The sequence below is a fragment of the Populus trichocarpa genome, chromosome 10 (assembly GCF_000002775.5).
Source record: "Populus trichocarpa isolate Nisqually-1 chromosome 10, P.trichocarpa_v4.1, whole genome shotgun sequence".
NCBI lineage: Eukaryota > Viridiplantae > Streptophyta > Magnoliopsida > Malpighiales > Salicaceae > Populus > Populus trichocarpa.
Genome location: NC_037294.2, coordinates 11,272,972 through 11,286,483, shown reverse-complemented (window position 1 = coordinate 11,286,483; position 13,512 = coordinate 11,272,972). Strand labels below are relative to the sequence as shown.

At 36.9% G+C, this 13,512-nt stretch overlaps 3 protein-coding genes across 3 annotated transcripts; all 3 read right to left on the bottom strand.

Moving 5' to 3' along the window:
• Positions 1-675: 675 nt before the first annotated feature.
• Positions 676-1,542, bottom strand: LOC7474207 (ferredoxin C 1, chloroplastic). Its single transcript, XM_002314662.4, has one exon. The coding sequence runs from the start codon at positions 1,268-1,270 to the stop codon at positions 836-838; it is 435 nt and encodes a 144-aa protein (XP_002314698.1). The 5' UTR covers positions 1,271-1,542; the 3' UTR covers positions 676-835.
• A 4,952-nt stretch (positions 1,543-6,494) lies between these two features.
• LOC7474206 (transcription repressor OFP12) lies at positions 6,495-7,151 on the bottom strand. Its single transcript, XM_002314661.2, has one exon. The coding sequence runs from the start codon at positions 7,149-7,151 to the stop codon at positions 6,495-6,497; it is 657 nt and encodes a 218-aa protein (XP_002314697.1).
• Positions 7,152-12,083: 4,932 nt separating this feature from the next.
• Positions 12,084-13,442, bottom strand: LOC7474204 (lactoylglutathione lyase). The gene is made up of 3 exons (XM_002314659.3): positions 12,870-13,442; positions 12,400-12,475; positions 12,084-12,305 (listed from the first exon to the last, which is right to left on the bottom strand). Exons 1-3 carry the CDS (start codon positions 13,179-13,181, stop codon positions 12,271-12,273), a joined length of 423 nt encoding a protein of 140 aa, XP_002314695.1. The 5' UTR covers positions 13,182-13,442; the 3' UTR covers positions 12,084-12,270.
• Positions 13,443-13,512: the final 70 nt, after the last annotated feature.

The window sequence follows — 13,512 nt, the reverse complement described above, 5'->3', positions numbered from 1 at the left end:
GCCCTTCCCGTCCTCTCTAACCAGTACCATTGAAATATTCATGTTTCCAGCCCTTCTGTTATGCATTATGAGCGTGGGAGGGGAGGACGCACCTTGCTTTCCCACAGTCGATCTCCTGGGCCATGACATTTTTATAGGAATCTGTGGTGACTGGTGAATGGAGGTAGCTGAAAAGTGGGCAGTTACATGATTGACAGGAGGATGCGGTACTCGAAAATATGGGCACGATCGCATCTGTGCTCCGTAGTTTAACGGAAGTTATGATTGTTTTTGTATTTTAAAAATATTTTTAAAAGAAATTAATTTTTTTTTAAAATTAATATAATTTTTAGTATTTTTAAATTATTTTGATACGTTTATATTAAAAATAATTTTTAAAATAAAAATATTATTTTAAAATATTTACGAGTGAAAAATATTTCAAAAAATAACCACATTCTACGTCGGGCCACTGGCCCAGCAGCCGAGGACACGATGGCATCCTCCCTACTGCCTGCTTTGTTTATTCTTTTTTTCTTTTCCCCATTGAATTTGATGGTTAGCAACCAAATGCATGGTTGCATCAATCCCATCTTCCACATCTGTGCTAAAGTGGCGATCTCTAAATCAGAGGATTTGAATGAAATTCAGAGGACAATACTATTTGATGGTATGATTTGCTGGTCGGCACTGAGATGACAGAGATGATCCAAATTTTTATTGTACATTATACCTCGGACATGCAAGAAGCAAATCTATTCAGCATTCTGTTGAAAAATAAGCTAATGATAAAGATTGAACTGAGATTCAATATGTGACATCAAAGTTCTTCACTTAAACATTAAGCATACAACATTCAGTCATTAGCTGTTGCTAGTTGCAGTGACAGAAGCTCCTCTTCAGGAATAACCCTAATTTGACAATCTGACCTTGGATAGGCTGCGCAGAGCAGTGCATACCCTCGCTCGACCACATCATCACTGAGCATACCATCACTCTGATCAACCGAGCCACTTATTAGCTTTGCTGGGCAAGTCATGCACACCCCAAGTTTGCAATCATGAGGCACAGTCAATCCAGAGTCCAACGCCTTGGATAGTATGGTCTCATCCGGTTCGACCTCCAGCTCCGTGGATTGACCTTCATGCTCAATCACCACTTTGTAGGACCTAACTACAGTCTTCAAGGATCTGCCAGCTTTGTAGTGGAGCTTAAAAGAAGAGACCTCGGTGGGTAGTTTATGTCTGGTTAGGATGAAGGAAGGAGATGGGGTGAAATGAAGGGCTGCCATGGTTTTTTGTGAGGTGGGAAATGTGGGAAGCTTTTGTTAGTCTTTAGGTAATTTGTGGTGTTTGATAGGATAAGGTTTTGCTGGGAAGTGAAGGTTGTCTTTGGAAATTTGTTTGCTTCATTCTAGGTGGGCATTGCCCCAGGCTGTGGCAGTGGCAGTGGCAACAAAAATCTCAACGCTCTAATAATAATTAAAAACAAAACAAAAAACAAAAAGAAAGTGCTCCGAATTGGGAATTGCAGGCGCCTGCCTTCAAGGGAAAAAGATTCATGGTACTCAAGCTACTGCAAACGTGATTTCAAAATCACACTTCCTCAGCCCATATACAGTCTGCAGACAAGATATGGACAGTGCTGCCTCATAACCAATAACTGTTGCCAATAACCAAAAACCAAGAATATTTTCAAAGAAGAAAAATAAATAAAATTTTACTGATATGTCGAGTAGTTCAAACATAACCAGCAAAGACTAATATTTTATGATGTTATGTTATTTTATGCCATTGCGAGATTATAAGTAAAGATTATGAAAAATAGAGTAAGAAGATTATCATAAAAAAATCTTCATCGGTAGATATTGATAATTCTTGTATTGAGTGTTTTAATTTTCAGAAACTAAATATTTATATCTCAGAATTAAAAATAGATTACGGTAAAGTGCATATTTTCCCAAATTAAAAGGGATTGAAAATCGTATTATTCTTGTAATCAATAAGACTTATATCCCTTCCGTTCCATGTTTTTGGTGGTGGAAAAAACAGCTAGTTTTTCTTCCTCCTGGCATTAATAATAAAAACGACGACAGAAATCTAAAAATATTCAAAACAATGCTTAGATCTCATATTGGTCACATCTCATTCAACATCGAGTTACATACAAACTATGCCAGGTGTCATCACATTACAAGAACGGTCAATCGGACAGTGATCCCCAACGATTTTTAGAAAAATCCCTTTTTGGCATGAAAATCCCCTTGTTTACCACCACATTACTCAAAATCCCTTCTTTTTTTCGGGTGTTTGATTCACAGATGTTTTTGGAGGTGGGTGGACAAGGAAGAGAAAGGGTTTAGCCTTTAGGGAGGTTGTGTGGGCTGGGCTTCACAACGTAAGGCCCATAATGTTTTCATGGTTTGTGTACGGGTACAGGTGGCGAGCTCAAATTAACCCACCCCCATTATTTATTAACCAAATTATTTTTCTTTTGGACTTTGCAGATACCAGTAGTTGCATTTGTTTAGATGATTGCAGAATCTCATCATATACAATTTTCATTTTTGGTGTTATAATCACATAATCTTGAGGGATTAGAATGTGTTATTTATTCTTTTTTAATATAAGATGAAGGCACAGCAAAGGAATTGTCTCTATGTTGTGGATGCGGTCAAGGATGGGACTGCAAAAGCCAGAACTACAGGAAATGCTGTTAAATCATCAGACCTCTCATTCCCAAGTCACAAAGCCACGGGACTATCTCAAGCCACGACGCAGAAGACAAGCAGCAAAATCTAAATGCGGTAGCAAACAAATTTGGCAGACTCATCGATCCTCACGTTTTTCCACGGAAAAGGAAAGTGGGATACTCTCCAAGACCCAAACTATGTCTCTCTCTGGAGTTTGAGGTTTTGATTTACCTGCTTTACCTCCATCACATCTCTGGTTCTTGTAAGATAGTGGGGATCGGTTGCTGTGGCGGTGACACGCCAGGTACTTTTGGATGTATCAACAGGATTTTGATTTGGCTCAAAAACGAAGATCTCTACATCCAGGAGATCAGTTTTGAGTTGACAGAGATGAAATATCCAAAACCTGAGAAACATATCATTCCAACATCAATGCCTGTTCTACTTGCATTATTGTTTTTCAATTATTCAGGCCAACACAAACAAAACAAAAAAAGAGTTACAAAACATGGGTGATTCTCAAAGCTTAATGCAAAACACAAACAGTTCCCGGTGTGATATTAATTGCTGTCATGTAAAATAAACAGCTGTGCTATAATTAAATGTCATTGATTAACCATACTGTGCATAATTAATTATAATGGATCTAATAAATAATGAGTAGAATGACATATTTTCTAGTTCAAGTATTTTTAGACTAATTTTCAGGATCCGAGACTACATAATCTTTGACATTTATACTTGTATGGCTATGCTAAGTAGGTCATTCATTTTTTTCCCCTTGTGGTAGCTACGTGCTAAGATTCAAACTCTAAGTAATAGCTAGCATGTAATACAAATCTACTTATCACCTAAGCCAAATCTCAATGAACCTCGCACACACATGCATGCATCTTGCTGCCAAATCTTCCAATAGGAAATCTCTATCGACACCAATAATTAAGTAAATGGTTAACCAAGGACTTTCACAAAATCAGCATCCAAATTCAAGGGAGTTAGTAAGCTAGTTTTACCCTGATTAATGATGCACATGTCCTGGTATAACACACGGGGTTTGGCATGTCAGATCATTATACAATTAAGATCCTGAAAAAATCCAATCTAGGGTCATTTTCAAGAAGATATGGATTTACTTTCTCCCACATATATAACTCATAAATATTGGACCCAGCTTCATATATAGCTGCTAAACTTGACTTGAGGAGAAGAATCCTTGAGTCTTATATATATATATATATATATATATATAATTCTCACTTCCAAAGAGATAAAATACTCGCAGCATTTTAACATCTTAGCTAAATAATAACGAGAGGAGAAAAAAAAAAAGGGAAGACAAACACAGCTTCAATGGTTTGTTTGACACGGGAATTGGTCAAACTGGTGATGAATAGAAGTTTTTGTCTTGGTGATGAACTGGTAATTAATTAATCTTTTAAGGTCATATTATTCTAGGATAATTAGCCCGCCAAAAAGATTAATTAATAGGGATTCTAATTTATTCGATAAACTTTGTCTAGATACTCACATAATTAATTATAGGCATGCTGGAGGCCGTCCTCACACTTTGCTCCTGCTCTTCGTCTTTAATTTATTGGAATTTAAAAAAGATAACGATAGACAACGTTCAGATTCTCTGGATCGGTTTTTATATTCGGCCCTACTTGTTTTAATTGCGACACGTAACTATCCTTTGCATTTGGCCTCAATATCTACGTTGATCGATCGCCCATCTTCATCTCTTTTCATGTCCTGGTGAATAATTAGAAACAAATCAAGGCCGTCCAATTGTTACCTCTTTAGCTGACACGATTTATCTATACATATATATATAACATGTGAATTTTTTATATATATAGTACTCTCATATCCCTCCAAATGCCATAACTGATTAGCCCTAAAGAGTGAGATATAATAATGGAAGCACACAAGGACAAATGGTCCGGTGTTAACCTTACCTAAACCAACTAACTTTACGGTAAGAATTAGTTAATTAATCAAGCATATATGTGATATATCAAAATATTTCATTCTTTTGTCGTAGTTGGTAGCACCCCTCGTTCTTTTTATCGATAATAGTTAGTATATATCTCTTTGGATCCTCTTCTTTGTCTCCCCCACTGTACTATCATACAAAAAAGAGGAAAAAAAACTAGCTCTCAATGTTTAATGCCATGCCCTCTTCCTCTCTTCTATGCACGTATGGGGGTTCACAGTGCACTTTTTGGGGCTTTTCATGGACTCATTCGAGTTTGCCAGTCCAAAACTTGGACTCCGTTGTATTAAAAATCAAGTTGATAAGTCGTTAATCTTTTTTTTTTTTTTTGTCTGGAGCAGTACCGTGTTGATGGCTCGGAGCATGTACTGTTAACTTGGTTAGAAAGATTAATTGAGCCAATAACCTCTCATTTGACCATTAAGAATTTGCTAAATTCAAGTATTTATAAATTTAGTGCTAATTAAATGCTAATATACAGACGCCGCAAAATATATACGAATGATTATGCAATTTTTTAGATCTCATTAGCTTGACTAACATTAATTAATTTTATCACTAAAAATAATATTATTCACGGTTAATATTTATATAAGGATAATTCCAAGTGATAACTTAATTGGTCAAGTCTTGAGTTTATTTTTTAATAGTCACGAATTTGAGTTCCCTCGAGATTAGTAGAGGCTTACATGATCGTTAACTTTAAAGCCCGTGAAATTAGTCAAGATACACGCAAACTGACCCGAACACCCACGTTAATATATATATATATATATATATATATATATATATAGGTGATGTTATTTTTCTAATTTGCGGTGCTAATTGTGAAGTCAAAAGCTAATTATGCGGTGGTTGGGACTAATTAATCGACTTGAGGGTGAATAAGCAATAGCTAGTTGAAGTGTTGAACGGTGATTTTTAGCCCCAAGTGGAAGATTCTCCATTATAACAAGAGGGAAAACAAAATACTAAGTCAGAAGTAATTATATCATCAATCTGGGATGCATAAAAAGAAAGACAAGCAAATCTAAAACCTCCTCTTAGAGTCCTTTAATAAGAGAGATCGATAATTTGTTAGATGACAATATCATCATTCACCGAAAGGGAAAGCATTAACTGATTTCCCGACATATCCAGAATTGAAAGTGGCTTTGACTAAACAGAAACCAATCCTGAAACTAGCGTAGATAACATACTTTGTTTAAAGATCTGTCTTCTGTTCTGTACCTCTGCACACATTCACCCGTAATTTAAGATCCCAAATAAATGTTGACAGTTGCAAGGGATATGCGCACCACAGGCCACAAACCTAGCTACCCGAAGGTCCATCCCATCGCAACGCGCCCCTGGCTAAGAACTAGCTAGCTAGGTTAGCTCCTGATTGTCGATGTGCAGGGCCACAACAAAAATCAAGGCAAATAAACCAACTTGGGCCTGCAGCCGTGCATAGCCAATTAGCTAGGAAAATCACCTGCTGGCCAATCAAACATCCATCCAAAGTACCTAGAAACACTTAACAAGAAAAACTTAAACACATGCATATAACCCAACACAAGACAAAGATTAAAAATTAAAACATCATCGAGACATTAACATCCCACGCGAATTCCTTGGTTTCCAAATTATTTATAATTTACTTTGCCTCCATTACAAATGACCTTTACTGTGTCTTCATGCATGATAACATCGATCCCTCCTCACCAAATACAAAGTGATTCCACAAAACAACGAAAAAACGTACCACCACTAACATACATCACATATGCCCCTTCTTTTAAAATAACAAAACAAAATTTAAAAGATGTACACAGTACATAATTGACCTCACACCAATAAACGTGAAACCTTGTGTTGTTGAAGGCCTTCAGGTTTCCAGTGGGTGTCGGGTTCCGGCGAGGGCGAAGACAATAGGCAAACAATTATATCAGCGAAAGCACTAATGATAAACTTGTGGGTGTTTTTAGGGTTTAATTTAAGATAGCAAGAGATCAACTCATGCAAGTAGTCCCAATTAGCCCTAACGTCCCTTATCTCTCTTGCTTCAATCATCTCTTGCATTGAGTTTTTAAAATCTATGTAAGGATCTAGTGAATACTTTTTAATGGCAACACCTCCACTGACTGGGGTATGAAGCTCTTGCATGGACTCAATGATGGAATTGGAGCGGCCAGGGGAGGAGGAGAAGAAACGTTGTGAGGCGATAATGGTGGCAAAATCAGGCGTCGAGTCGGTGTCAGGATCGGAGTAAGATGAGGAGGAGGAGTTGGTGGAGGGAGTACTGAGGGATTTGGAGGTGGATGCTGAGGAGAGGTCATAGAGGGAGTTGAAGTTCTTGATCATTACTGATGTGGTGGGGGCGGCGGCGGTAGCGGATGATAGTAATGGATCACTATGCTCTTGCAACTCTGAGGGCAATGGATGTGAGGACGGGGTTATGGTGGGTAAGCATTTGAGAATGTTCTTCCAGAAGATGGTGGGCATTTTTCCTCTTGATGAGATCAGACAGGGAGATTGTAACGTGTCTGCTATAATGGCAATGGGGATAAAAATAGAGGAACGTTGAACGGTGGAGATTTTATTTGGTGAGAGAGAGAGAGAGAGCAACAGTGCAAGGTTGTGGAGGAGTAAGAAAAGCAACATTTATTTTTGTCTTCCACTCCTATCTTTATTCAAGGCTTTTGTAGCGAGGATTATACAGTCTCACCATTATTAAACTTGTCTAGTTGTAGTTGGTCAATCTAAAACCTAATTTAAATAGGGTTTTGGTTTTTTTTTAAAAATATTATCCAAGTTAATCAAGTAACTCAATTAAACACTCATTTGATTTATAACTTTGATTAGTCCAAAAAGAAAACTCAAAATTACATTAATTTATTTTTAAAAAATATTTACTCGAGTTACCATGCTTTACTCGTATAATATTTTTATGTCAGGTCTCCAGTCAAGTCAAATTTAATAATTACATGTGTGTATATATATATATATATATATATATATATATACAGAGGGACATCTCTAGACTTAAAATATTGTGTAGAGTAATGTAGATTTGAGTTGTGTATTGTGTGCATGCCTACGTACGTACGTATGAAAATGTTATGTGATGTGGGGGTAGTTTCGTTGCCGTTGCCGTTGCCGTTGCCGTTGCCGTTGCAGTGGGTAATTATTTAACACCATCACTGAAATGTTGTGGAGTATATATGATCTGAGATTAAATTGCTGCAAAAGACATCACCACATGCGCATGTTTCCTCAGAATTCTTATGGTCTGTGTGTGTCTCTGTGTGTTGTTGTATTTTTTTTAACATGATCAACTACTCATTTACATCTTTCTGGGCCAACAAACATCATGATCTGATCTGATCTGATCTGATATGATATGATATGACAGTACCTCTCATCCAAATAATTGACAATCTCAGCGATGCATGTAAAATTACCTTACAGTTGCTTCAATCACATTCAAGGAATTTAATGCCTTTCTCTCTTTATTTTCCAGATCTTAAATGCACAAGAGATTTTAGATAATCTGTTCTTTTAACTGATCGGTCAATTTTGACTGTTTAATTACGTACCCTCTCTCAGCCTTGATTCATTGCATGCCTTGTAGCATCTATCTATCTATATTATAGAATAAAAGCATTCATCATAATTTCTTACATCTTGCTTATTACTTTTCTGCCACATGAATGCTTTTTTTTATTATTTAACGGTAATTAATGTTGGTTTTGTAGTTAATTTCTCTTGAATGCCAACGGTTAATATTCTGTGTACTTAAAAAAAAAAAAGGAACAACAGTAATATTTTCCATTCATAAGATAAAAAAAAATGGAACCAATAATGTAGAGATGAATGATTATAACAAATACGATATTCTTAATTTACCATTTCCTTTCCAAAGGTTAGGCCTAATTAAACATATTTCAGTAGCTCACAACGGAAGGAAAAAAAACATTACGCCTCTCCTCTTCCTCTCGAACAAAAAAGTAAAAAATAAAAAAATCATCTTAATTAACCCTTTAATTTTTATTTATTTATTTGGTCTTTCCATTCAATAATTTTTATTGATATGGTCTCTCTCTCTCTCTCTCCCTCACATATACATTCAAGTTTTGATAATATTGAGATCACCATTTTAAATTCGAATAAGAAGCGAAGTCACAACTGCTAAGTATATATTATACTAGATCCTAACATAAAAAAAAAATGTCCAAGCTATATAAGTATTTTTTTAAAAATAAGAAAAATCTCCAATTAAATAAATTCTAAAAGATGAATCTGAAAAAATATGAATTAAAAAAAAACCTATTCACCACCAGAAAATGATATCTCAAAAGGGCAAAAAAAATAATTAAAAGACAAATATAAAACTCAAATTTCTAACAATTAATTAATATTCACCATTACAGATAATTTGCTTTCCGATTCCGTATAGCCTTTCACCAAAACTATGCCTTATTTGCCAGCCTCTGCTGGCAAATTGTGTCTCTTCTTCAACTTTGCCCTACTGCTCACTCACCAACCAGTGTTCTCTGCCCAGAAATAAGTCACCATTACCTCCCTTTTTTGTCATTACTAACATACCAAGTCAAAAAAAAGTCAAAACCTATTCACGAGCTCAGATCATACTGATGGCGCGGTCTTCAGAAGCAGAGTATTATAGTCCAAAAGGCCAAACTACTCCTCTACCTAGCGTACGAAATTTATCCTCGAAAGCTTACTGGTATGGTACATATTTTCTGTAGAAAAAAAAAATCTTGCCCTTATAGTGGGCATTATAGAGGTGGGTTTCAGTTTATTTCCTGCATGGTAGCTTACGAAACCCTGTTTGCCACATGATTGTACTTTCGTAAAACAAAAGTGGCTCACGAGGCAAAGTCCTTTCTCTTCTGTGAGGCCAACATATAACGTTGTGAAAGCCAGAAGCTTTTCAGAATATAAAGGCGCTTCTGTCTTTCAGAAGTTAAAAACAGTGGTTTAAGGTGTTCTCACTCGAGTATCCTTTTCCTATTTCTAGGGTTGTTGCCTGTTGGCTCCCTCGTCTTGTTGGACTGCAGTTGTTAAACTTTGTCGATTTATATAAAACTGCCATATCATATTGATACTCTTAGAAAATTGTATTGTAAACTCTTGTCCAAGTCAAATCCTGCTCTGTGCTATCATGTAGCCTCTAGGTACGTTCAACAATTTGATTTCAAAAACAAGAACACTATCGAATGCTCATCTTTGGTAACAATGCCGAAAAATATAATACATACTGGTAAACATTTATTATACCCAACAAGTTGAGTCCTATTATGTTTGGGTTTCAGTAACTCTTTAACAATCGCCTTCGGGCTCGGCAAGGACAGTAACCATTGGGCCATGTGCTTTCTTTCTCCAGTGATAAATGCATTTAGCATTTAGACCTTCGGGCTCAGCAAGGACAGTAAGTTGAGTCCCAATTTACTTAAAACTGATTGTTTATGCAAACAAGCCTACAACGCTTTAGAGGTTTAGACAACAAGGTCTTACAGGCTTGAATCAATTTAGCTTGTGCCCCATACATTTAGAGCCAGTACACCTGTGCGAAAAAGGAGCAAAACTGGAAACGGTGGTTTATTGTTGCAGATCGAGCAGCAAGCAACTAAGAAAAACAACTGCCAGCTGCCTGCTCAGTTCATAGTGACCACCTAGGACCCCAAAACCTATATACTCGACGAGACACGACTAGTTACAGAAAAGTATATTGCCTTCACTATAAAAAAACGACTCCCTTCCGGATGCAATTAAAACTAACTTTCACCACCTACAGTTATTAGTACACAAACCACGCAGCCAGAAACCAAGCTTATCTTACACTGAACAAAGACACAAAAAACGCTAATAGATCACATAGCATCACTTTATCACATATTAACATTCTCATTGAGCCTAGCAGGTACAGTCAAGGACGCGGCAACGCCACCAGGACGAGCAGTCAGATTAGGGTTGTTTAGAGAACCTGTTCAGCAACACTTTCTGTGACAAAGCGGGCTCCTGGAATGTCATTTTCAGTTACAGTAACACCTTGGTCAGCAGCAGCATCGCTGGCCAGCCAATGACTAACAAAACCAGCTTGCTCATTGCGAGTTGCAGCAGATTGCATGGTAGCAGCTGGACCACCCTTCTGGTTCTGTCGAAGTACGGTGCTTTCCGCACTGATCTGCATCATGTTAGCATCTTCTGGTGCTACTTTCCTGGTTGCAAGCTCGCCAGAAACGTTGAAAACGTCGCCATATCTCAAAGGACGATCTTGCTCAAGCCCACCGTGTTGTAGTCTTGCCCACCAGCTTGAGGCCTCCTTGGCTGACCCTGACTCATCTTCAACGTAATATTAAGTTGCTTCTCCTTTCTTTTTCTTTTTGACCCCTCTCTTAGTGGATTAAATTTTAGTAATTGCGTGTATCTGCTGGATTCAAATATCATAGAGGGGACAGTACAGCATGGTGGACAAATTGTGCAGAAAACGACAGTAATGCCAAAGCTTATGAAATGAAAGTCGCATCTAAACTATCTGTGCCTGAATTTCTAACAGGCTTCAACTCCAAGAACTTTATTCAGAGAATGTCGTTAAAATTCTTCTAATTCATCCCAAAACAAAAGGATTTTGGTACTACTTTTTAGAAGGGCTCCTGAAAGGTTGTTGCTGATACAGATGTCAATGATGACTCATCTCAAAGTAATGCTTAAGTTCCAGCTATTCACTGCAACAAGTGCATCACAAGATGAACGGTGCTCAGTATAATAACACTAACAAACTTGGAACCCTAAGTGATTCTAATCCTCAATCAGTATGTCCACCGAACATTCTAAAACTTGCCTATTGCCGGTGGAATGGCTAGTGGCAAACAGAGAGCGCATCGGTCCTTTTACGGAGTACCAGAGTAATATACTAAAATGATTATAATAGAGTGGAAAGGTGGGTGATGCCACTATGAAACCATATCACTTATTCATCAGATTTCAGCAGCTTTACATGAAGTTTGTTGGTGACAATTTTAGTTTTTAGTTCTGTAAGATGAAAGGAATGAGCATAGCCGTGATGAAAAAGGCTCCAACTTCCAGCAGCAAGAATAAAACACAACACCATGTAAAAGATAATATCAAACCTATTGTTCAAATCATAATACTAAAAGCCTTTCATGTGATTCAACAACTTGGGAAAAGAAAAACGGTGGTAACCCCCTAAAGATCAAGCTAATAGTGGTATTTCAATGCTTTGGGACCGTCCATAATTTCTCTTTGAAGAAATATCAGCGAGTAATGATGATACAAAGTATCCAATCCAGTATCAGCAACTATGTTCCATTTCTGCTCCATGTATTAATGCATGCATAATGCTATACAACGCTATATATGAACCCTATTCAAATGCATGCTGCACATTAACCATATTCAAATGCTAACCGATACATATTTAAGAGGAAGGAAAACTTACAAGGATCCAGAACTTCAATAATGCATGATCATAAGAGTTACTACTATCTGCATGTAAATTTGGGGCTTTTATTACATTTTATTTATGTTTCCCCTCGTAGTCCTACCAGCATTTAACCATACTCACAAGTAGAGAGCAACCCTATTCATCACGACTTGCAACCTCCAATCCATTACCTGCACATTATCAGAAAGATGAAGCACAAGTCTTTCACACCATTTATCTTCGAACTGAGCACCAAACCTAATAAAAGGGGTTGCAAAAGCTCACCATCTGGATCAAAGAAGAAGACCTGCCTAATTGGCCTATTAAGTGCAGACCTCTGAAACGTTTCTATTCCCTTGTCCTGCAATCACCATAAAATTTAGCTTCAATTCACTATGTTTATTTTAAGTTTAACTTTTGATTCAAAGAAAAATCATAAGCATATTTTGACTAGAAGTAACTTTTGATTTACATTAAAAGTTTGCTACAAAATTTAATCAAACATACTTTTAATTTAAAGTCATTTTAACTTATTTTATCATAAATTATTTACAAAAAGTAATTTTTAGATTATGGCTTAAATAAAAAATCATAATTATTAAAAAATCTTTTATACGGACACTTCTTAAAAGTGATATAATCGTCAAGTGGAAGTAAATGCCACTCATTGATGATAGTGGTCGTTGCTATTGAAACAAACACAAACATATTAAGCAAGAATATAAAAAATAAAAAAAGAAGCAGCTTTGTGATACCTTGAGAGATTGGACAAAGGAGTCAAAATTGGAGACAGAGAAGCAGACATGATGTCCTCTAGGGAGATGGGTAGGATCAAGAACCGGTGACGATGCACTGTAGGGTCCTTCAGGAAGCTTGGTATCTGGGCTCCTCTCGATTAAGTGGAGAGCGAGATCTGGAGAGATCTTAATCCATAAAACCTTGAACTCTAACTTTGGGCTCTCTATCTCCTCAAAACCAAATATGTCTTTGTAGAAATTGGCAAGCCTTCTTACATCTGATGATTCTCGAGATATGTGGTTCAGGCACGCTCCTTTAGCGACTGCCATTTTTTTCTTTTTTCTTCCTTTTGTTCTTCAATTAATGTCAGGTGGATGCTTTTGAGTTTCTCACTTTCTTGTCTATTGCCTCTCTCTGTCTGTTCTTCCTTCTACCGGGTTCCTCCTTGGTGATATGAGAGGTAGAAGAGGGTACGGCGGAAGATAGGAAAACGACTTCGTTTAATGCTTACGTGGCTTAATAGGCTGCACCGCTAATGTTGTAAATTTGTGGCATCATGAAAATTACTGGTGACCCTAGCGAGTTAATTATTCTTAAATCTAAGATTTTTAAAAGACAAAAAATATATTCATAAAAAAATTCACCAGAATTTTGAAACGC

Excerpts from the sequence above, each read along its gene's own strand:
- LOC7474206 (XM_002314661.2), bottom strand. The coding sequence starts at position 7,151 with ATGCCCACCATCTTCTGGAAGAACATTCTCAAATGCTTACCCACCATA.
- LOC7474204 (XM_002314659.3), bottom strand. The coding sequence starts at position 13,181 with ATGGCAGTCGCTAAAGGAGCGTGCCTGAACCACATATCTCGAGAATCA. Across the intron at positions 12,476-12,869 it reads CCTTTGTCCAATCTCTCAAG|GACAAGGGAATAGAAACGTT; the intron begins GTATCACAAAGC and ends TGGTGATTGCAG. Across the intron at positions 12,306-12,399 it reads CTTCTTCTTTGATCCAGATG|GTAATGGATTGGAGGTTGCA; the intron begins GTGAGCTTTTGC and ends GATAATGTGCAG.
- LOC7474207 (XM_002314662.4), bottom strand. The coding sequence starts at position 1,270 with ATGGCAGCCCTTCATTTCACCCCATCTCCTTCCTTCATCCTAACCAGA.